This window comes from Chiloscyllium plagiosum, unplaced genomic scaffold (genome assembly GCF_037043375.1).
Source record: "Chiloscyllium plagiosum isolate Xiang-an unplaced genomic scaffold, Cpla_swu_hap1 HiC_scaffold_7, whole genome shotgun sequence".
In the NCBI taxonomy this organism is placed as follows: domain Eukaryota; kingdom Metazoa; phylum Chordata; class Chondrichthyes; order Orectolobiformes; family Hemiscylliidae; genus Chiloscyllium; species Chiloscyllium plagiosum.
In genome coordinates, this window is record NW_028270145.1 from 66,203,563 (window position 1) to 66,225,416 (window position 21,854).

The 21,854-nt window shown below is 40.8% G+C and overlaps 1 protein-coding gene across 2 annotated transcripts; it reads left to right on the forward strand.

Annotated features, from left to right (window-relative positions):
* The first annotated feature begins 1,214 nt into the window (after nucleotides 1–1,214).
* Nucleotides 1,215–7,317, forward strand: tbr1b (T-box brain transcription factor 1b). 2 transcript variants are annotated; one of them, XM_043693865.2, is made up of 6 exons: nucleotides 1,215–2,005; nucleotides 3,468–3,622; nucleotides 3,856–3,977; nucleotides 4,239–4,397; nucleotides 4,804–4,865; nucleotides 5,526–7,317. In XM_043693865.2, the coding sequence occupies exons 1-6, from the start codon at nucleotides 1,962–1,964 to the stop codon at nucleotides 6,448–6,450; spliced, it is 1,467 nt and encodes a 488-aa protein (XP_043549800.2). In that variant the 5' UTR covers nucleotides 1,215–1,961; the 3' UTR covers nucleotides 6,451–7,317. The 2 variants fall into 2 exon arrangements, with proteins under 2 accessions (XP_043549800.2, XP_043549799.2); XM_043693864.2 differs by lacking the exon at nucleotides 1,215–2,005 and adding an exon at nucleotides 2,094–2,963.
* The last annotated feature ends 14,537 nt before the right edge of the window (nucleotides 7,318–21,854 follow it).

Below are 21,854 nucleotides of genomic sequence, written 5' to 3' on the forward strand. Positions count from 1 at the left end.
AATCATTTATATAATGTAAGCGAAAAACAACGTGGCAGTTGTCACGTTGAATTAATCCCAGGAGTAGTTGATATATCCAAGTAAGGTGGCCTTCAGGTTTTAAAAATTATATGGTGATGGACGGCCGATGAAGTAGGTAACAAATATGATGGGTCTCTGGAATATGATGGCCCTGAAAAGTTACTTTTAAAGTCGAGCCTGACATGGATTTAACAATTATAACGGTGATCCGAATCTTGAATGTGGAACTTCGAGTTGTATTGATATAGGATCACCAGTACCGTTAGCGTACTTAGTTTCTAAATAAATCCCGAAATACTCAATCCCATTTTATGCGTCGACTTTTGATTCTTATATAGTTTAGTCATGTCTACGGCCTTTTGGCCGTTTTTCATCATCTTGGAGGTAGGTTGTGATTTGCTGAGTTTTTAATTTAACGATGCTAAGTGCTTATAAACACTACATTTTCGCTGCAGTAGAAAAATAAAGCGCACAGAGGAGCCAATATACTCAATGCAATTTCAAGTACCATTTTAGAGAAGCCTTTCTTTTTAGCGATTAAAAACTGTCAGTGTCCACCATATCACGGGCTCTTTCACACAGAAAAATAATTGGTCCTTTTCAAGCTGTGGTGCGGAACATCACGGGGGAATTCTGTTATTCACGAGGAATAATTATTAAAAGAAGTCCCTTTCATTGACAGCAATTCTTCCCGATTCTCAGAAGGCAATACACTGACTATATTTTACTAAATATTTTTGGTTCAATGTGAAATTGTTTAACTCTTTACGTTCTCTTAATCTTGTGAAATATCTGATCTGAATCAACTTCAGTGTGCATACCTACATTTTGCATGAATATGAAAAAAATCTAATTTATAATTGGGTAAATTGTTCACATCAGTAATGCTTCGCAATACGGCCTTGGCAGTTTGAGTAGAAATGGGAGACTTTCTCTTAAAATGGACTAACGCCCTCAAATTAGACCAATGATTTGTGAGATATAATTGAGTATATATTTTGTAATTTGCTATTGATAAGGTTTGCGTGTAACTTTTGTGAATTGCTTTCGAGATGCGAGTTCCAATCTGCCGTGAAAGCGTGACGTTTATTTTCAACAATACAACTCCTTAAGTAGCCGTCTTGAGGATGTATCAGGTATAACAAGTTTATTCCCAGTGCTTTTCCCAGGTCATTAGAAAGGAAATGAACCGAGCCACTTGTAAAAGTGTACTTAGTTCTTTACGCTGAAACATTCTTTTGTAACTTCACAGTTACTTAATATTTAAAGTATCAATGTTCTCTATGTGCTGAAAGCATGATGCATTAATATTGAATTTTTAGATCAAAATCTCATGATTTGTTTATGTTCGAGTGAGAATTTAAGAATCATAATTGTTTTCTAAAAGTGTAAAATCATTTGTTCCTGGTGTTCGGTTATATTATTGCGCACTCAAAAGCAAAGATTTTTGAAAAGCTCCCAAGACCATTAAAAGATACCCCAAAGACAGCGTCAGTTTTATGCGAGTCTTAAATATTTCAACGATGACTTTCTGAAATACACATTCGCTAATGTGATATGTACAGTTGAAGTAACTGTACGCCAGTACAAAAATATTGTTTGAACACCCGATCACAAAAAGAGCATGCCTGTTAAATTGTTGAATTACGAGAGCACCGCTCTTCGAATCATGACTATTACTCTATTTATAGTTGAAAACATTATTTTTCCGTGTAACTGAATCATTTGTTTAACTAGTTTTTGTTTTTGTTATCCGATCATTAAATAATCAGTATTTCGGTAAATGCAGATGTGGAAAAGCCAACTCTACAACAATTTATTGGACCCTTATCCTTTCCAGTTTCGCCCAGTCGTATCCGTCGACTCTTCCTGGCTGGAACACTATCCAAAAACAGGGATGGAAGGTTGCTTGTTAGTAACACGCAGACTGTCTTTCTAAAATGAGATCATCTTGCAATTTGCCATCATTGCCATTAGGACTCAGGTGATTATACTAATTAATGTCTGTCTAATTAAATTACTGTCAGCGGTTAACCAATAGCAAGAGCCGTTTCATTAGCTGTGCAACCGGGAAGATCAAAAGTGAGTCCTTCCCTACTATTGCAAAGTGTCAATTGGCCAATCGCTTTTCGGTTGGGGGGGAGAGGTAAAAAACTAGTACAAGCCTTTGTGAGAGGGCTTAAAGAATTGCTTTCAAGCGGGTTGGGTTTTTGCATCTGCTGCCGAGGGTTTCTATAGGGTGAGGTGCTTACTTATTAAGCTATGCAGTTGGAGCACTGCTTATCTTCATCTATAATGCTCCCCAAGAAATTTCTGAATGTGAATAGCACTTATCCCAACAGTGAGCTTACTTTACATGATCCCATCATCTCGGCCAGTGACAACCTCGAAAGAAGTTCACCTCTGAAAAAAATTACCAGGGGGATGACGAATCAATCAGAGACAGACAATTTTTCTGACTCCAAGGACGCGTCGGGGGACGTCCAGAGAAGCAAGCTCTCTCCTGTTTTGGACGGGGTCTCTGAAATTCGTCATAATTTCGATGGATCAGCGGCAGACAGATATCTCCTGTCACAATCGAGCCAACCACAGCAACCGACTGCTGCTCCTAGTGCTATGTTTCCTTACACTGGCCAGCATGGACCAACACATCCCGCTTTTTCTATTAGCAGTCCGAGCAGGTATATGGCTCACCATCCTGTGATCACGAATGGAGCCTACAACAGTATTTTGTCCAATTCTTCGCCTCAAGGCTACCCGGCTGCTGGTTACCCTTACCCTCAACAGTATGGACATAGCTATCAGGGAGGACCTTTCTATCAATTTTCTTCTGGTCAACCAGGACTAGTCCCCGGCAAAGCCCAGGTGTACTTGTGTAATAGGCCACTGTGGCTTAAATTCCATAGACATCAAACAGAAATGATCATCACGAAACAAGGCAGGTAAGTGGACTTGTTTTTTTTTTCATTCAATGCCGCGCAATTTTACCATTCCAGATTAGACAAAGCGAAAGCTTACTTGATCGGCAAAATTTTCAGTTGAAACATTGTTACCGGTACATAACCGTGTCTGTTTCTTTGGGATGGTGCGAAACAGGCTTTCGTATTTCTACCAGTCTCTAGAGACCGGATAGGTTTGGTTCTGATTAAGAATGGGTGACGAGCTGTACAAGTTGCGTTTAGGTTGAAGCGAGTGACCAGTTCCTGAGACTTTTTAAAATTAATTATTCGAGGAGTCCAAATGTAAAATGATATTATTTCTGAAGAGGTGCAAGGAAATGTGCAGAAACATCTTCCAGAATCTCAATGCGTAACATTTTCAAAAGCTGAATTACACACAAAAAAACAAATGAACTGAGAATGCATGTCAGAGTGCAACACCAAGTACACGCCTGTTTTAATGCCCATCTGATTTATTTCCTGCGTAAATGTTGCTCTCTGTTTCAGGCGGATGTTTCCATTTTTGAGTTTTAACATCTCCGGTCTGGACCCCACTGCACATTACAATATCTTTGTTGATATTATATTGGCCGATCCCAATCACTGGCGATTCCAGGGAGGAAAATGGGTTCCTTGTGGGAAAGCGGATACCAATGTGCAAGGCAAGTTATTCTAACTTGTGCCGCTTTACATCAGCGAGTGGGACTATGGTTGAATAATAACTAATTTGGTAATTGTTTCCCAGAGTTGTACTATTTTCCCCCAATATTCTTAAATCGAACCTGCTGCATTTTATGACTTTACTGACTTGCGATACATTTTTCCACATTGGAAGTAACGTTCCATTACTGAATTAACCGGACCGTGCTTGTTTCTGGATGTCTGTCTTCTACAGGTAACAGGATCTACATGCACCCAGATTCGCCAAACACAGGTGCTCACTGGATGAGACAAGAAATTTCCTTCGGCAAATTAAAATTGACCAATAATAAGGGAGCATCGAACAATAACGGCCAGGTAATGCCTTTGTTTGGATTAAAAGCTGATCGTTTTGTGTGTATTGTTAATGAATTCCAAGGAAAAATCGATGTTTTAATGACTTAATATACTGAAATCAACTGACCGACGATTCCTTGGTACATGTAAGCTGGTTTTGACGAGATGTTGTGTGACAGCTTAAAAGCTAAAATATACGGAACGTGATTTTTACTTAGCCGACTGTGGATTTAAAAAGACAGAAAAATAAAGCATTTCCATGTTGTTCTTTTGTCCTGACAGATGGTGGTTCTACAGTCTCTCCATAAATATCAACCTCGACTACACGTAGTTGAAGTGAATGAGGATGGAGCAGAGGATTCGAATCAGCCGGGCAGAGTTCAGACCTTCACTTTCCCAGAAACACAGTTCATAGCAGTTACCGCGTATCAAAATACAGATGTAAGGAATTAATTGAGAATGCAAAACGTTTGAATTATACTTAAGAATAATTATTTAACTTTTTTCACTGGGACATAATGAAACACGTTTCAAACCTTTGAGTGGAACGCAACTACATTACACTTGACGAATTTTATGTGGCATTCTAGAGGATTTGTTGAACACTTTGCATTCCTGATTATTAAAACACTGACATAATTGTGCCAGTTGTAATTGAAAAGAATCACTCCCTGAAACCCAGTTTATACGACAATTGTGGTCGACTCACTCGATTTCACAAATAACTTTTATTTTATGAAGAAATAATTTTCGACGCAATTTACATTAATGTTTTAAGAATCTGTCTGCACATAGTTTGGTTGCTAAGAAACGAGTGACTGATTTCTATTGAAATTTTGTTCAACAGATCACACAGTTGAAAATAGACCACAATCCCTTTGCCAAAGGATTTAGAGATAACTATGATACGTAAGTTTGCACTTCAATTTGTTTTATTAAGAAACCTGCTAAATGGACGGTATGACATTCTGTTCACACCTACGTTTTAAATGCTGTGATTTTTTGGGGGGAAAAAAAATTGGTAAACGATTGAGTTGTCAAAGTATTTTAAATCTGGACACTTGACACATCACTAGTTAAAATGCAGCTGTTGCTTTTGATATGGTTAAAGGGAGATATGACTGCTCGGTTTGTATTTCTTAACGTGGTGTTCTTAAATGCTTAATGTCCAATGCTCCGTCGCAGGAAAAGCGCCAAGTGCAGGATGCAGCTATTGTATTAAATGCACAGTGCTGGAAATCTGAAAGTGCTGGAGCGATGGCAGGTCTTGTTTGACTCCGTTTTCTCTACAGATGCTGCCAGACCTCCTGTGCTTTCTCCAGTCCTCTTTTTGTTTTGTTTCTACTAGAGAGTTCGCCACAAGATGTTCGTGGCGTCCTCTGGGGAACAAGACACGAACTGGACACTGACTTTTTTTTTTAAATATAAAATATGTGGTCCTACTGATTTTTAAAGTCCTTGGGTGGGTGGTCAATCTGATGTGAATCCGCTTCTTTCTTAAAAACTGGAGGCAAGTGACTGATGGGTTTTGATGCATCTTGTGATTTTTTTTTCTCTGCTCACTGACAGGATCTACACTGGCTGCGAGGTTGACCGACTCACCCCGTCGCCGAGTGACTCTCCCCGGTCTCAGATCGTCCCCAGCAGCCGATACGCCGTCACCCAGTCTTTCCTGCAGGAGCAGTTTGTGAACAACTACGCCAAGGCGCGGTTCCACCACGGCGGCCCGGGCGCTGCAGCAGCGGGAGGAGGAGGAGGAGTAGGAGCCGGCGGCGGTGGAGGTGGTGGAGCTGAGCGGAGTGTCCCCCACAGTAACGGGCTGCTGTCCCCGCAGCAAGCGGAGGAGCCGGCCACACCGTCCCCGCAGCGCTGGTTCGTCACCCCGCTGCAGCAGCCGGCCAACAACCGCCTCGACTTCTCGGCGTACGACACCGACTTCGCCGGCAACGCCATCCTGTCGTACGGGGTCGGGGTGAAGGCGCTGCCGCTGCAGGCCAGCACCCGGCCCCTGGGCTACTACCCAGATCCGTCCGGCTGGGGCGCACGCAGCCCGCAGTACTCGTGCAAATCGAGCTCGGTGCTGCCCTGGGCCCGCGGAGCCTCCACTAACTCGTACCTGGAAGAGGCGGCGGCGGCGGCTGCAGCGGCGGCGGCGGCGGCTGAGGGTTTGGCTCCGGGTCCCGGGCCGGGCTCGGACCGCTCGCCCCTGGCGGCCGCCGCCGAGGACACCAAACCCAAGGAGCTGCCGGACTCGGCCTGGATCGAGGCACCGTCGTCCATCAAGTCCATCGACTCCGGAGACTCGGGTATCTACGAACAGGCCAAGAGGAGGCGCATCTCTGCGGACGGTCCCCCGCCTCCGGCCCCAGCCCCAGCCCCGGCCACGGCCACCGAGAGCCCGTCTCCCCTGAAGAGTGAGACGCTGACCCCGAGAGACTGCGAGAAAAACTGCGCCAAGGAGATGGCCTTTTACGGCTTCTACTCTCACACCTAGAGCGCCCCGCGGGGCAAACTCCCGCCTGGCTTTTAAAACTGATCACCCCCTGCGCCCCCTCCTCGGAAATGCCAAAAGCCAAACCTGCTGGTGCCAACATCGAGTTTAATTTGTTGCACAAAGATGCCCTTTTCTCTCCCTGGTTGTGGTGGTGGTGGTGATGGTGATGATGCCTGTGACCAATGGTAACCCTGGGCTCGAATGCACAGGCCGGTGTTTTGTTAAAACCCTGTTTGTGTTTTATTGTGATAAATAATTATAAAACTGTGAAGTTCAAAAGCAGTGTGTTCACCTGTACAGACATTTCGCTTTTCCTCTTCCATTCTCTTCTCCCCCTCCCCTTCGTGTATTTCAATTGAAACTTTGGGGTATGTAAATTGTGTCTGTACAGGAAACTTTTATTCAATTCTTATTTGACCAACTTTTTGTAGTTGGAAGTAAGCCAGTTCTATCTAATCACATGTACAGATTATTTTAAACGGTAGATCAGTGGCATTTTGCGTGACTTGCCTTCGAATGGCCCGGATTATAGACTAAGATTTTAATGCATTTTTTTTTGTAGAAACGTAGAATTATAGAGTTTTAATTCCTGAAGTTGCTGCCCCGTTGTTTAAATGACAGAGTTCCTCTCAAAGAAAGTATATTATGGTCTGTTTGCAATAGGGATTGGGAGGGGGGAGGGTCACGATGCTTTTCAGGGTTGATATGTAAATTTTGTCCATTTCTGTAAAGATATTATCGTGCTTGTATATGGATAACATTTCATCCCGTTCCAGTCTGTGAAGTGAATGTCACAGAATTTGTTTTTTTTGCCAGTTTGTATACATTTCATGTCTAAAATGAAATAATAAAAAATGTGAAATCTTTGCCAAGACTTGCAAGTATTTAATTCTTTGATATAGTATTCCATTTTGCGCTAGGACCTCCTTTTGCGTGTTTGTAGAATCTCTTAAACGTATCATTTTTTTTTAACTGTCGCAGCAGCTAGTTATTGACCACGTATTAACAAATACAGTTGAATAGTCATGGATTGTAATGCTTATGAATTACATCCCTTTCATCATACTTTGACTTCCCTAAATTAAGAAAATCGCTTACGCGCTTACACTTTTACAAAATATTAGGAAATTTCCTAAGATTCCGTTAAAAGATTTGGATTTCCCGATATTATCGCGCGAACTTCATTTTTTTAAGGTCCACTGAGACATTTTGTTTTTTGCTTGGCACAAATGCTGTGCCAGTTTGTAATGCTCATGTTCTCGGTTAGTTGAAGGTGCAAGTCAGCACGTTAATTGCGCTTTTGTGGCAATGCACCTTAATGTTTCTATTTCTTGGGCGACTTTACAATCAATTGCTTGCTTGACAGATCTGTTGACTGCCTCAAACTTTGGCATGGATATGATTTTACTTCCACTAGCTAAGTCCAAAACCCTTTCTAAATCGACAGTAAATCGTGCGAATATGTAGAAATTATTATTCATTTAATAGCCTCATTTCCTACTGCCTCTTTACACCTGAGTATTATGGTAACCTTTTCTGTTCAGAAATCGATTTAAATTAGTTGGCATTTTAATCGTAATTGAAAATCTGTCCCGAGCTTTTCCATTTCCGGTTTTATTCATTACGATCTAAATGAGTTCCTAACTTAATATGAAATCTATTAGAAAGGAATATATTTTGTACGGATTTGAAAGGAATTTTTCATTTTTATGCTATTGTTGGATTTTAAAATGATGCATTTGAGCGTTCAATTTTAAGTTTGATTTCCCTATTATACATTCCTTTTGGGGTAGTGTGATATTCCCAAGTAGTCGCAGTCAACCTCCCTTGAAGCCAACATTTAGTTTTATAGATATTCTAGAATAAAATCAGAAACGTACTTTTATTCCGTATTATATACATATGTCCAGTTCATTAGATTGCAGGGCTTTAAATAACAAGCATAGCACTTAATAGCATTTAAAAATGATTGCTCTACAACAGACCTATATGCTTGTGTCAATGCAAAATCTATGAAATGTATCTAAGAAGAATATGTTGAAGAGTTTGGGTTTTTGACCCCGAGCTTTTCGGTCTCACTATAGACCAGTTAACAATGTACAAGATGAAACCATCGTGAGGTTAATGGATAATTGGATATATGGTAGATAATTTGCTTTAAATTCTTTGACAAATGTAACCGCAAGCGTGCTCCCAAAACAACAGCTTGACAGTTTTTTTTGTAATCCTTTTATCTTTACTGCCCATTAATTCGATCGGGTATCTTCTAATAGCATTAACTTCATTTGACACCCTTTTAAAAACTTTGATTCACTTGAACTTTAACCAAAAGATGTTCAATACCTTCAGATAAAACTCGATGTTTGACTAGAAGCAGTAATTGACGCTAATCTTTTGTGGATTTCAACACCTGAAAAACAACAACTCGCAATGCCCTTCCTTCCGAATATAACAAGAACACAGCACACACCACAACAGAGCAAATCTCTAACAGTTTGTTTTTCGTTTATTTAAACCCTTCGCTGGTTTTAGATCAGCGCTTACAAGTTGCTTTTTCCAAATATAACGTGCTTATAATATGACATTCTTTTCCATGAGTTACTCTGATGCGAAACTATATATAGTTTCACCTTCATCTGATGAAGGAGCGACACTCCGAAAGCTAGCGTGCTTCCAATTAAACCTGTTGGACTATAACCTGGTGTTGTGTGATTTTTAACTTTGTACACCCCAGTCCAACACCGGCATCTCCGAATTACAATATATATGTTAGCAAATAGTTTACCTGTTTCACGTGTCATGCGGCAGTCTATGCCTGGAGTGAGCAATGCTGTTGCTCGGTAACAAAGATGAATTTTGAACGTTAGCAAACGAATGCAAAATGTTGAGAAACGGGGAACATATAGAGTGTAAATATATATTCTTTCTAATCCCCTTCGCTTCGAGTGCAATGTTTAAATGGTAAGATCTATAGACTGAGCAGAGGACTGCTTGTTTAGTGTTCAGATAACTTCGCAGTTTTTACATTTTTAGGGGTCGAATCTTTGAGAGGTCACATTCAATATCTTGTGCTGCTGCAATCCTGATTTCCAGCCGTTTCAGGAGTATGGCTAATATCTTTATCATATTTGAGTCCTGTAAGTGTGCGAATAATATCATAAAAACAAGCGGACAGGCTTTCGTTCGAAAAAAAAATTACTTGAGCAATGGAAGGACTCATTACCGGTGTCTAACACAAGTCAACCTGCAAAGAACAACCATTCCCGCACATCTGTAGAAGGACTTGCGGGCTGTTAGAGAATGGGGAAATGTTGACTCAGGTTTGTTAGTTTCCTCGCAGATTTCACCTTTTGAAGATCTCGGTTTGCTGTTCGAGACCAGGCTAGTTGTCTGCTGCTGGATAATATAGCTCGGTTTTTGGATGTGGCACCTGACCCTTAAAAACACGCGCAATGTAGGTCAGACAGTGGCATTTCACATCTCTTATCTATGATTTGTTTTTAATGGGTGTTACACAGAAGAAGCAATTTAAATAACTCAGTATCTATCAGAATATTTGGGGAAAAATGCGCCAACTAACTTCTCTGATGTCTCTTTAGTATTCCAGCCTGTGTTGTCCCCCGTCTATCTTTCGATCTTTTGTGAAGTGCATTCAAGGCTGAATTCGGAATGTTCGTGATGAACTTGATTATATTCCTAGATTGTTGTCTCAAGGCGAAAGCCTCATCAAGAAAACGAATTCCCTGAAAACACATTAGCGAGACCATTAGCTGCAAGTACCTTATTAGGTCTGTATTCTCGATATGGCATATAATAGACTCCCATGATGAAAAGATATTGGGCTACGATCAGAGACAACCAGGCCAAATAAATCACTCTCTAACTTCCCAAATCCAATCTATATCGTCGCCTGGAGTGTAAATTGCAAGTATTTAATACTCCCACTCCCCCCCCCAACGCATAATGTCCAATTATAGTTAGACTGTGCCCCGTAGTTTAATATTCACATGAATGACAAAGAGTTATGTTTAACATTTCGAGGTGATTTAAATTAGTACCGTGCCCTGCCACTTCCCTCTCCAGATATGTAAGTCAGTGTTATTTCCAACCAGTTACTCCGGCTACATACTTCACTCTGGCCAACTGTTTCTCACAAAGACACATGTTCGTGTGACAGAGCTATTTACTTATATCTGAAGGAACTCCCTTTGTCAAGAATGAAGTGTGCAATCCATATGGGAATATATTAGATCCCCCAGACCCGGAGAGTTCAGACATAAAGCTGGCAGGATAAAGATGTAAATATCTTGCATGTATGATGGAGCTGGTGGTTAACTGGCTAAAATCCCGCGCCTTGCCAGCACAGCTTCCCGGTCTTCCTTCAGCTGGGACCATTGCTGCATTCACCTACAGGTTATCTCCAAGCGAAGGGAGGAGTTCCACTTCCGGTCCATGGCACACCTTCCAGATTCTGACAGGGTCTGCTATTATTTGTTAATTTTTTCTTTTTGACCGAGAGTACTTTGACCGAGTCCAAAAACAGAATGTTCTACGAAATAAAATGTTAGAAATAAGCAGCAAATCAGACAGCATCTGCTGGAGACAGAAACAGAGGTTAATGTCGCAGGAGCTATAGGAAAAGGCTGAAAAGGCTGGGGCTTTCCCCCTGGAGTGTCGGAGGCTGAGGGATGACATTGTCGACGTTTATAAAATCATGAGGGGCATGGCTACCGTAAATAGGAAAAACCAGGGCAGGGGAGTCCAAAACTAGAAGGTGTAGGTTTAAGGTAAAAGATTTAAAAGGGCAACTTTTTCATGCAGAGGGTAGTGTATGGAAAGAGGTACCAGAGGAAGTGGTGGAGGCTAGTATAATTACAGCATTTAAAGGCAACTGGATGGGAACATGAATAGGAAGAGTTTAGAGGGCTATGGGCCAAATGCTGGTCCATAGTACTAGGTCAAATTGGGCTAGGGTGTCTGGGAATTGGACAGAAGGGCTGTTACCATGCTGCATAACTCTATGACTGTATGCGCACGATCTTTCATCCGAACTCCCAGCTGAACCGAACAGCCCATCGTGACTGTATTTCATAAAGTACTTGGAAGGTTGTAAAGCACTTTCACGTGTCTTGTGGTCCTGAGAGACAGCGTATCAATGGATTCAAAAGGCATTTGGTGTCCCTGCCAGGAAGGAATTGCGTTCAGGTTTAGACCATTCTGTATGGTCACCTACCTCAGCCTCTGCTGCATCTCCTTTGATGTCATTGATATTTAGAAATTATCCACCTTGAACATCCTTGAACATTCTCAATACTTGAACTTTTACAGCTTTCTGGAAAATTCCAAAGATTCATTGCCCTCTGAATGAAGAAATTCCTCCTAAACAGCTGATTGCTTATTCAGAGTCTGAGTTCTTGATTTTTGATATCCCAGTGAGGGGAAACATTTTTTTCTGCAGCTACTTAGCTCATCCCTTTAAGAATCCTGTAGGTTTCAATGATCACCACTGATTCTTCTTACTCAAAGAATGCAGCTCAGCCTCTTCAATCTCATTCACAGGCCAGTCTTGTTATCCCAGGAATTATTCTAGTAAACGTCTGCTATGTTTCCTTGATGGAGAGTATATCTTTTTGTAAATAAGGGGATCAAACTACACACAATATTTCAGTTGTGATCTGGATTATTCTCCATACAATTGAAGCAAGACATTTTTTTTCCTCCTTTTGCAATAATGCCTAACATGCAATCTGCCGTTGTGGTGCAATGGTGGTATCCTTCCCTCTGGAGGTGTGTCATGACATCAGAACAGATTGATTTAAAATGCCTAACATTTTTTTTCTAATTTGTTGCTGCACCTGCATGTTAGCATTCAACGATTTATGAACAAGAATTCACTGGTTTTTTGAATATCAAAACTTCCCAACTTAAACAACACTCAGTACCTCTGTTCCTCCTGATAACCTTATATTTATCCACATAATATTCCATTTGTCATATCCCCTCAAAGCCTCATCCAGAAAACATCATTTTATACCTTGCATTGCTTATTCACTTCAAAATATTATAATAGGTCCGCATATTCAAATCTTTGACATTGATTCTGAACAGATGAGACCAAAGCACTCATCTTTGTGACACATTAATAGTCATAGCCTGTCAACCTGAGAATGATCCATCAACTCTAACTCTCCATTAACAAATCCTTAATCCTCACCAATCAACCAAGCACCTATCCAATAATTTTTCCAGTGTGGAACCTTATCAAAGGCCATCTGAGAAATCCAAATACACCACATCCACTGGTCCCTCATATCTACTTTGCTGGTAACAACATAAACAAATCTCTAACAGATGTATCGAGCATGATTTCTGCTTCATAAATTCATGTTGACCCTACCTATCAGGGCATTATTTACTTTTTTTTATTTTCTATTTTCACATCCTTAATGTTAGACTTTTGTATTTTTCTTATTACTGACATTAGGCTAACAAGGCTATGGTTCCTCAGTTTCTCCCTTCATCCTTTCTGAAATAACAAAGTTGCATTTGCAACCTTACAACCTGCAGATGCCATTACAGAATCTGTACAACTTTGAAAGATGGCCATCAATACATTACTAACTTTGTTGCCATCACTTTCAACACTGCATACAGGATCCTGGTGACTTTTTAACTTTCTGTTCCATTAGTTTCACCAATATGACATTTTGACTGACAGTAATTTCTTTTGATTCCTCATTCTCATTAATCCTTGGATCTCTATTATTTCTGGGAGATTTTTTGTATCTTCCTCAGTGAAGACAGACACAAAATAATCAATTGGCTTCTCTACCATTTGCTTATTTTCCATCGTAAATTCTTCTGCATCTGCTTGTATTGGACTCCATATTTGCATTTGCATTTCTGCTTCTTTTCACATGCTCATAGAAGCTTTTACAACCAATTTTATGTTTCTTCCTAATTTATTATGTTCTATACTCCCTCTCTTTTTCAGTTTCTTGTACTTCTTTTGCTTAATTTTAAAACACCCCCCAGTTCAATAATACTTTGATGGCAATTTTACAAACCTCCACTTTTGATCAACCACAATCTTTAACTTCTCATTTAGCCATAGCTGTCTCTCTATTCCTGTTTGCTTTTTTTTTGCATTAATGAAATGTAGGTTTGTTGTAAAGTATGCATTAATTCTTTAAATATGACCCATTGCCACTAAATCTTTTAATGTATTTCCAAATGATCTACTGGTTATTGATGGCTCAATTCATTGCTCCAGAAAATAGTTTTGCACATATTCTTCAAAATTATCCTCCACAGAATTTTTGCTCATTCGATTTGTTCAGTGTATATATTGATTAAAGTCACCCATGATTACTGCATTCCCTAGTTATGTGCTTCTCTAATTTATTCCACACCCTGCACTATCACTGTTGTTAAGTAGCTTATAAACAACTTTTATCAATATTTGCTGCCTCTTGTTGTTTCTAAACTCTATTCAGACAGATTCTGCATCTTCTCATCTAAGATCCATTCTCACTCATACACTGACTTCACCCCTGATTAGCAGCACCACTCCACTTTATTTTCCTTTGTTCCTTTCATTCTATCTCTTTATCATTATTCTGTCTTTTGACTCCGTTGAGCATTGTTGTCAATTGGCAAATTGCCAACCTACCAGTCTTGGGTTGTGTCTTGAGTTCCTCACGAACAGCTTAATAAACAACACAACTAACCATTATATATGTGAGACTTGCCATCATTCATTTGATCATAGTATGGAAGCACATTGTACCCCACTGAATGGTGCAGAGCTGAAAAGGTAGCTGCTTGCTTTCCTTCAATCCAGTCTTGTTAGCAACTAAGTCCTGGTAATTATACCTTTATGTTCTTGCACTTGGACATCAGGTAATGTTTTCTGGCTGCTGTCACTCTGAAATTCAATGTTTCCTTATTAATTATATGATTGTTAGATCCCATCAATGTGATGGAAGGATATACACAAAACCTTTTGATTCATTAAAGCCACATTAATGGTCCAGTGATTTGATATATGTTTACATATTAAACATATAAGATATGCATGTTAAAACCTCTTTCAGTGTTTTGAAATAAGTTATATTCTCATGAAAATCTTGAATTAACCAGGTATATTGGAGCTTTAACATTACTTTCAGGAACAGACTTCCAATTATTTTCAACTTTTATGCAGCAAATTCACCAAATGGTTTTAAACTAGGGGCCAATACAGTTCCCAAAGCAATTTATTTGAGTGATTTGTCGCAGGGTAGTACCAACTGGTGCTCCAATTCACAGGCAGCAAGTTTCTGTCTTAATTATATTGCTGTGGGGAGCTGCTGAGCAGCAACCTGGTGCTTTCCAAAAAGGAGGAAGGGAAAACTGGAGGGCCAATTAGTTTCAAACGGCCTCTGAAGAGTGTTGTGTATATACATATGGGAGTAGGTTCCTAGTTTATTTTAGTTAAGGAAGAGAGAATTATGATTCATTTACTTAAATAAATTATGGATATATAGAGTTTAATTATACATTTGCAGCATTATTGTTAGGGGACAATGAAAAAGGTCTGAGACTCTGAAATTCACTGTCTGGAACATGTTAAAAGCTGTTCTGCTAATTTCAAGGAATTGGTCTGTACCTGTATAGGCAGGAACATACAGAACAAATATGGTGATATCAATGATAGATTTATTTCAGTTTCACAATTATATAGGTACAGACCGATTATGTATTAGTACTCTTAGGGTGTGGTCTCTTTCTAGCAACAAGTTCCATGTGAGTTCAAGATGGTTGGCTTAAGGGAAAAGTATTTAATCAATGCTTGTCCTTCCCAACAATAACATATAAATATTCATTTTTGTTATTATATTTAACTATCATCGACCTGTAAACTGGGACATCATTGCAGAGGTCTTAAGTAATTTCAGACCCAGAAGTAATATTGATTAGTATAAACTGGCACAATAGTTGAGTTCACAAGTATCAGAAACATGGATGAGGGTACAGCAGCAGATGGACTGATAAAGGGGCACAGACAAAACTACAGCAAGTTGTGTGCATAGTCCAGACCATCACGCAAGCCAACCTCCCATCCATGGGACTCCATTTACATTTCTCATTATTGCGGATTGGCTGCCAATGTCATCAAAGATCTCTCCCACCCCAATAAAACTCCCTTCTGACAGGCAGAAGTATCAGAAGCTTGACACACGTACCAACACGTTCAAGAACAGCTTCGTCCCTGCTGTTATTAGTTTGATGAACGGACCTCTCTAATTTCAAATCTAATGTTGACCTTGCTGTTGTGCACTTGCTGTGCAGTTGTAAGCTTGTATGCCTCACTCTGTCTAAGTACCCTATGATCTGGATGTCCTTGTTAGTTATAATCTGCCTGTACTACTCACAAAACAAGCAATGCTGAAGTTCCTACAGTCTGCTTCAGTCTGAGACAGTTCCAGCAAGACAGATACAGTTGATGGCTAGAGAATATTGGCAGGATCCAAACGTAACAGTTCAGTCTCTCTAGTGCTAAATTGCAGTAGTTTCAGCTCTTACAGGACTGCAGATTGGTTAAACAACCTGATAGTACAAAAGCAGAGAATGTATTGAGAGAGGTAGAACTGAGTTTTGTAGTGTACACGAGAAACTTGATGGGTTTTCAGTTGGTTTTGCTGAGGCATAGTGAATAGATGAAAAATGTAAGTATGCCAAGATCATGCAAATCTAATCATTTTTAAATTTTAAAGTGTGCAGACCTTCAATATCAATACTAACTCAGCCTTTCGATGATTATTCAAAACAATACATCATGATAAAATATACTTTACCTATTTGTCACTCTGTAAGTGATTGACAATTTCAAGTATTGATTCATCCATTTAATCAAAATTATTGAGTTTTAGTCCTGCTCTGATTATTATTATGATCTTTTAAGTTAATGTGCACTCCTGGTGATTTGCTGGGCCTCTGCAGCAAGGACACTCTTGACTGAATTTTTTTCAAATAATCGCAGTTGCTTTTGTGCTCCACCACTTCCTGATCTAATTTCTACATTAACTCTCCTTAGTCTTCAATGCCTGTTATTTCCTGAGGAGAACTTTGATATTTTTCACTGATCATCCCAATATGTAACAAAACTTCTCAATTTAAATTTTGAATACTGTTCCCAACTCCATCCATTAGGAGCCACAAAGCAATTGAAATGTGAGTCATTTTATGTTGTACTCTCTACAGTTAGCTATCTGAGTTGCATGTTCCTATGTTGACCTCGCCCTGGTGGTCTCCCTATAGAGGGAAGGGCCCACATGCCCCTTGGTAAAATGCTGACAGTGGGAAGAAGCTCTTAACTGGGCCCAGAAGTAGCTCAATTGGCTTTTGGGTGAGATGCAGTCTTCCACCTTCCCAAATTCTTGTAAAATGATATTGTGATGGGAAAACAACAGGTACTCAATCTTCCATTTTCTCTTGCCGTTTTATGGCAGCCATAAAATATGTGCCAACAGTTAACCTCTTACACCACACACTGCCTGCTCGCTGCTGGTAGAATCTAGCATTCATTTTGTATAGATAAAAACCAGTCTGCTTATTTTAAATAGATATCACAGTTGTTTCAGAGGGAGCAGTGGTATTGGAGATGTGGATGCTGGGCATAATGGCGAAAGATTTTTTGTGATACAGTGCAAATAAGCCCATGGTCAGTGAGACAGATATGGAAATGAATATGTGTTTCAATATCTTCACGGGCACAGGAACAAAGATGATGAACATTAGAAAGGAAATCAGTAACACATTTTCTGAATGTCAAAACTGTAAGCTTTGGGAGTTTTATTCATCCTGGAGAGGTTAATAAGAAAATAAATAGGGAAGTGATATACAAGAGCTCTATCAGGATCTAAGATCTTGGGGCACCATGAGATTGAAATTGATTTAATCTGAATAGTGGAGTCAATATGACCAGTGAGACATAGGGATCCAAGAAGGAAATAGATAGGACACAGATGTCTATTGTATTCGGGAAGGATAACTTTAGATGGCGGTTAAAATCTTCTGTTTCTGTTTTATTCTGTCAGTATCGCAGGATAATATGCACACTCTGTCGACATTCTTATGGGTACTGCTGGCTGATATGGTAGTTCTGATAAAGAAAATTGATCAATAGAAATAATGATTTCAAATGATGAAGCTGTGTGATTACTTCATTTGATAGGTTGTTTGATTGTGGGAGGGTCCTTGGGAAGAAAGATTGTTGATGCGTTGTCTTTGAAACAAATGGTTTTTATAGTTTGTGTAGTTGGCTACCTTGTGTTCTGTTATTACTGGATGATATTGGGTACTTGTTTCTGTCAATTTCTAGTAGTCTATTTCATATTTAAGGGAATACAATCATTTACTTTCCCTCCTTTGTCGTTATTATGAAGCCATATGAAAAACATTTTTAAAATTTACTGACTGGTAATAGATTTTTAAAAAAAGACTAAAGCCACATTCTCGTTACTTGGATCAGTCAATTATGGCTGCATATTTGTACCACTGTACATTCCAATACTGTTGAAACTGAGACAATGTGTCTGCAAAGTTACACCAGGAATAATTCCCTTGAAGGAATATGAATGGGGATCATCTCCTACACCATCAGAAAAGCATCTAAACACTCATCTGTGCACACACTGAATAGGTACAATCTATCAGATATAATCATTTGGCAATGGGACCTTGGCTAAGAGGAAAATTCTTGGCCTTGATCTAATTGGGTTACAACTAAAGTACACGACCAATGATCATTTTAGGTTTACTGGGTGGTTAGAGATATAGGGACATATGACAAGTCCGCTACCATTTGTGTGCATGAACAACTGTTTTTTCTTATGCAGGACAGTATGAACAACTGAAACCTTGAAGTAACAAATGGCTTCTCCCTCTTTTTGCATCCACTGTGCAAGTTTTGAACCAATTCTTGTTGATTTTGGTTGTCCATGTGACACAGTCACATATTTTTAAAAAAGAACTCAATGCAACAGCTGTTATCTTCATCCACCTACATCTTTAAACTGCTTCAACATCTAAAACTGCAGGGCCATGGCATTCAATCAGTGAAGTCACTAAATTTCAACTTTGTTGTAACCCTTTACTTTTACTGGATTCTAATTTGCTTAACCTATCTGCATACCCTGTATTTTATTTGTGTGTTTGTGTGAACATACATATGAATCATACACCCAAATCAGAAGCAGGAATAGGCCACCCATTTAGTCTCTTAAGCCTGTTCCACCATTCACTAAGATTATGGCTGATCTGATTACATTTCTGTCCAGCCCTGGTGGCTCTTTAACAAAATGCTTGCCAATCACAAATCTATCTACCTGAGCCTTGAAAATATTCAAGGACTCTGCTTCAACCACCCCTGAAAAGAGAATTTGAAAGATTTACAGTCCTCTATGAAGAAAGATGTCTTTTTATCTCTGTGTCGAAAAGGTAACCCTTTCTTTTCATGTGCCTCTCGGTGCTAGATTCTCCCCAAGGGGAAACATTCATTCCTCATCCACCCTATCAAGGATTTTATATATTTTATAATCAAGTCAACTCTTAATGTCCTAAATTTTGGCAAATTCAAGCCTAGTCTGTCCATCTTATCTCCACCACTCAAACAACTCGTCCAGTAAACCTTCTCCAAACTGTTTCCAATGCATTTACAGGTGGCCTATACTTCAAGCAGAAAATCTGCAAACTTTGTTGGCAAACAAATGGAATGCAGGTGAAGCTGTATCTCAGCTTAAATTTCCTGGTGGAAAAGCACCTGAAGAATTTGCATTTACTCATGGCAGAAATTCATAGTGATCCTCACTGAGTCTCGTGGTAGAAAGCAGTCAGTAGAGTTAACTTGGAAAGTTGTGAGAAGGCAGTTGGATATCAGCTGACAACCAGAATAAGGACCAATAACATCCCCGACTATGATGTATTAAAAATAATTGGAGGGTCACTTAACCAAAAATGCTAATGGAAAGATCCCATAAAGTACTACCTCAAAAGATAGTGGGAACACTGAAGAGAAATCAAAGTGACTGTGGGGGGCCATGGCATATCTTGGGATGATTCCAAAAAATTTAATGAATCTTCATGATTTTTATAATCAGTACAGGAACTCTTTGGGTGGGGAGAGAAGAAAATAAAACTGAGCCCACAGGCTAAGTAATAATAAACTACAAGATGGCGGTAGTGGAGTAGGCAGCGTTCAGGCTCCTGTGCCCAGGCTTGAACTCTTTGTCCACTTTTACTTTTTCCTTTGTCATGTTCTTCTTTCCTCGGTTTTATTTAGTTTTCCCTCAAACGTACTTGATAGAGAGAGTTCTTTGGCAGGAAGGCAGCATCAATGGGTTTCGGAGCAGTGGCATCTTCAGAGGCAGTATGGTACAGCGTCGGCTGGGCATTAATGCCCAGACTGGGACTCTTGCTTCTGTGTAGAGTAGGCCCCTTGCGGCAGCATGACATGGGCTGGTGTAGCCGGGAGTGGGGATTCTGACAGCAGCGTGGAGTGGGCTGGTGTAGCCAGGAGTGGGGATTCTGACGGTAGCATAGTGTGGGCTGGTGTAACCTGGAGCGGGATTCCGACAGCAGCATGGTGTGGGCTGGTGTAGCCGGGAGTGTGATTCTGAGAGCAGCATGGTGTGGGCTGGTGTAGCTGGGAGTGGGGATTCTGACAACAGCATGGTGTGGGCTGGTGTAGCCGGGAGTGGGGATTCTGACAACAGCATGGTGTGGGCTGGTGTGGCCGGGAGTGGGGATTCTGACAACAGCGTGGAGTAGGCTGGTGTGGCCGGGAGTGGGGATTCTGACAACAACGTGGAGTGGGCTGGTGTGGGCTGGTGTAGCCGGGAGTGGGGATTCTGACAACAGCGTGGAGTGGGCTGGTGTAGCCGGGAGTGGGGATTCTGACAACAGCGTGGAGTGGGCTGGTGTGGGCTGGTGTAGCCGGGAGTGGGGATTCTGACAACAGCGTGGAGTAGGCTGGTGTGGCCGGGAGTGGGGATTCTGACAACAACGTGGAGTGGGCTGGTGTGGGCTGGTGTAGCCGGGAGTGGGGATTCTGACAACAGCGTGGAGTGGGCTGGTGTAGCCGGGAGTGGGGATTCTGACAACAGCGTGGTGTGGGCTGGTGTGGGCTGGTGTAGCCGGGAGTGGGGATTCTGACAACAGCGTGGTGTGGGCTGGTGTAGCCGGGAGTGGGGATTCTGACAACAGCATGGTGTGGGCTGGTGTAGCCGGGAGTGGGGATTCTGACAACAGCATAGTGTGGGCTGGTATAGCCGGGAGTGGGACTCCGACAGCAGCATGTTGTGAGCTGTTGTAGCTGGGAGTGGGATTCTGACAGCGGGATGGTGTGGGGTGGTGTAGCCTAGACCAGGACTCTGGCAGCAGCATAGTGTGGGCTCGTGTAGCCGGGAGTGAGATTCTCACAGCAGCATGGTGTGGGCTGGTGTAGCCCAGAGCGGACTCTAGCAGTAACATGTTATGGGCCAGTGTAGGTCAGAGCAGGGACTCTGGCAGTAACATATTGTGGGCCAGTGTAGGTCAGAGCAGGGACTCTGGCACTAACATGGTGAGGGCTGGTGTTGGCCGGAGCTGAATTCTGACAGCAGCCTGGTGTGGGCCAGTGTAGGTCAGAGCAGGGACTCTGGCAGTAACATATTGTGGGCCAGTGTAGGTCAGAGCAGGGACTCTGGCACTAACATGGTGAGGGCTGATGTCGGCCGGAGCTGAATTCTGACAGCAGCCTGGTGTGGGCTGGTGTAGATTGGAGCAGGGACTCTGGTAGTGGAGAAGGATACATTGGACATCTAAGTTATCTTTTTTTAGTTTTAATTTTATTTTAAGTTAATGTGAGTGGTACCTATGCATGGCGATGATAGACACTTTCCACTGTATTTTAGATTGAATACACATGACAACAAATGATTCAATTCAATAAACTAATGCTATGTTAATGGTGCTTATCCCATTTGACTTTTATATTCCTTACAGTTTTTTTGTTTTAAAAATGTCAAATCATGGCATTATTTTGTCAGTTAATTACTGGGTGTTCAGATTCCCTTTTAAACATTAACAATCCCAAATAGCATCTTAACACCTGAGAAACATCTCCATCTGTTTCACCAATCCCCTGCTGCTGAACATTCCCCCATTTTAGTCTGAAATCTGTATGAATGAAAACTGATAACATGCAATGGGGTGTTTGAAAACTTTATTCATGGTGTCTTCAATCTAACTCACTGTGGCAAGCTTAAATGTTTTTTTTGTCTCTAGCATTTTTTTCTTGTGGAAGTATTGTGTTACTTTTTAATTAGCCAAAGAACATAATGTCTAACTACCAATGTGCGAATCAATCAAGCATGCATTGT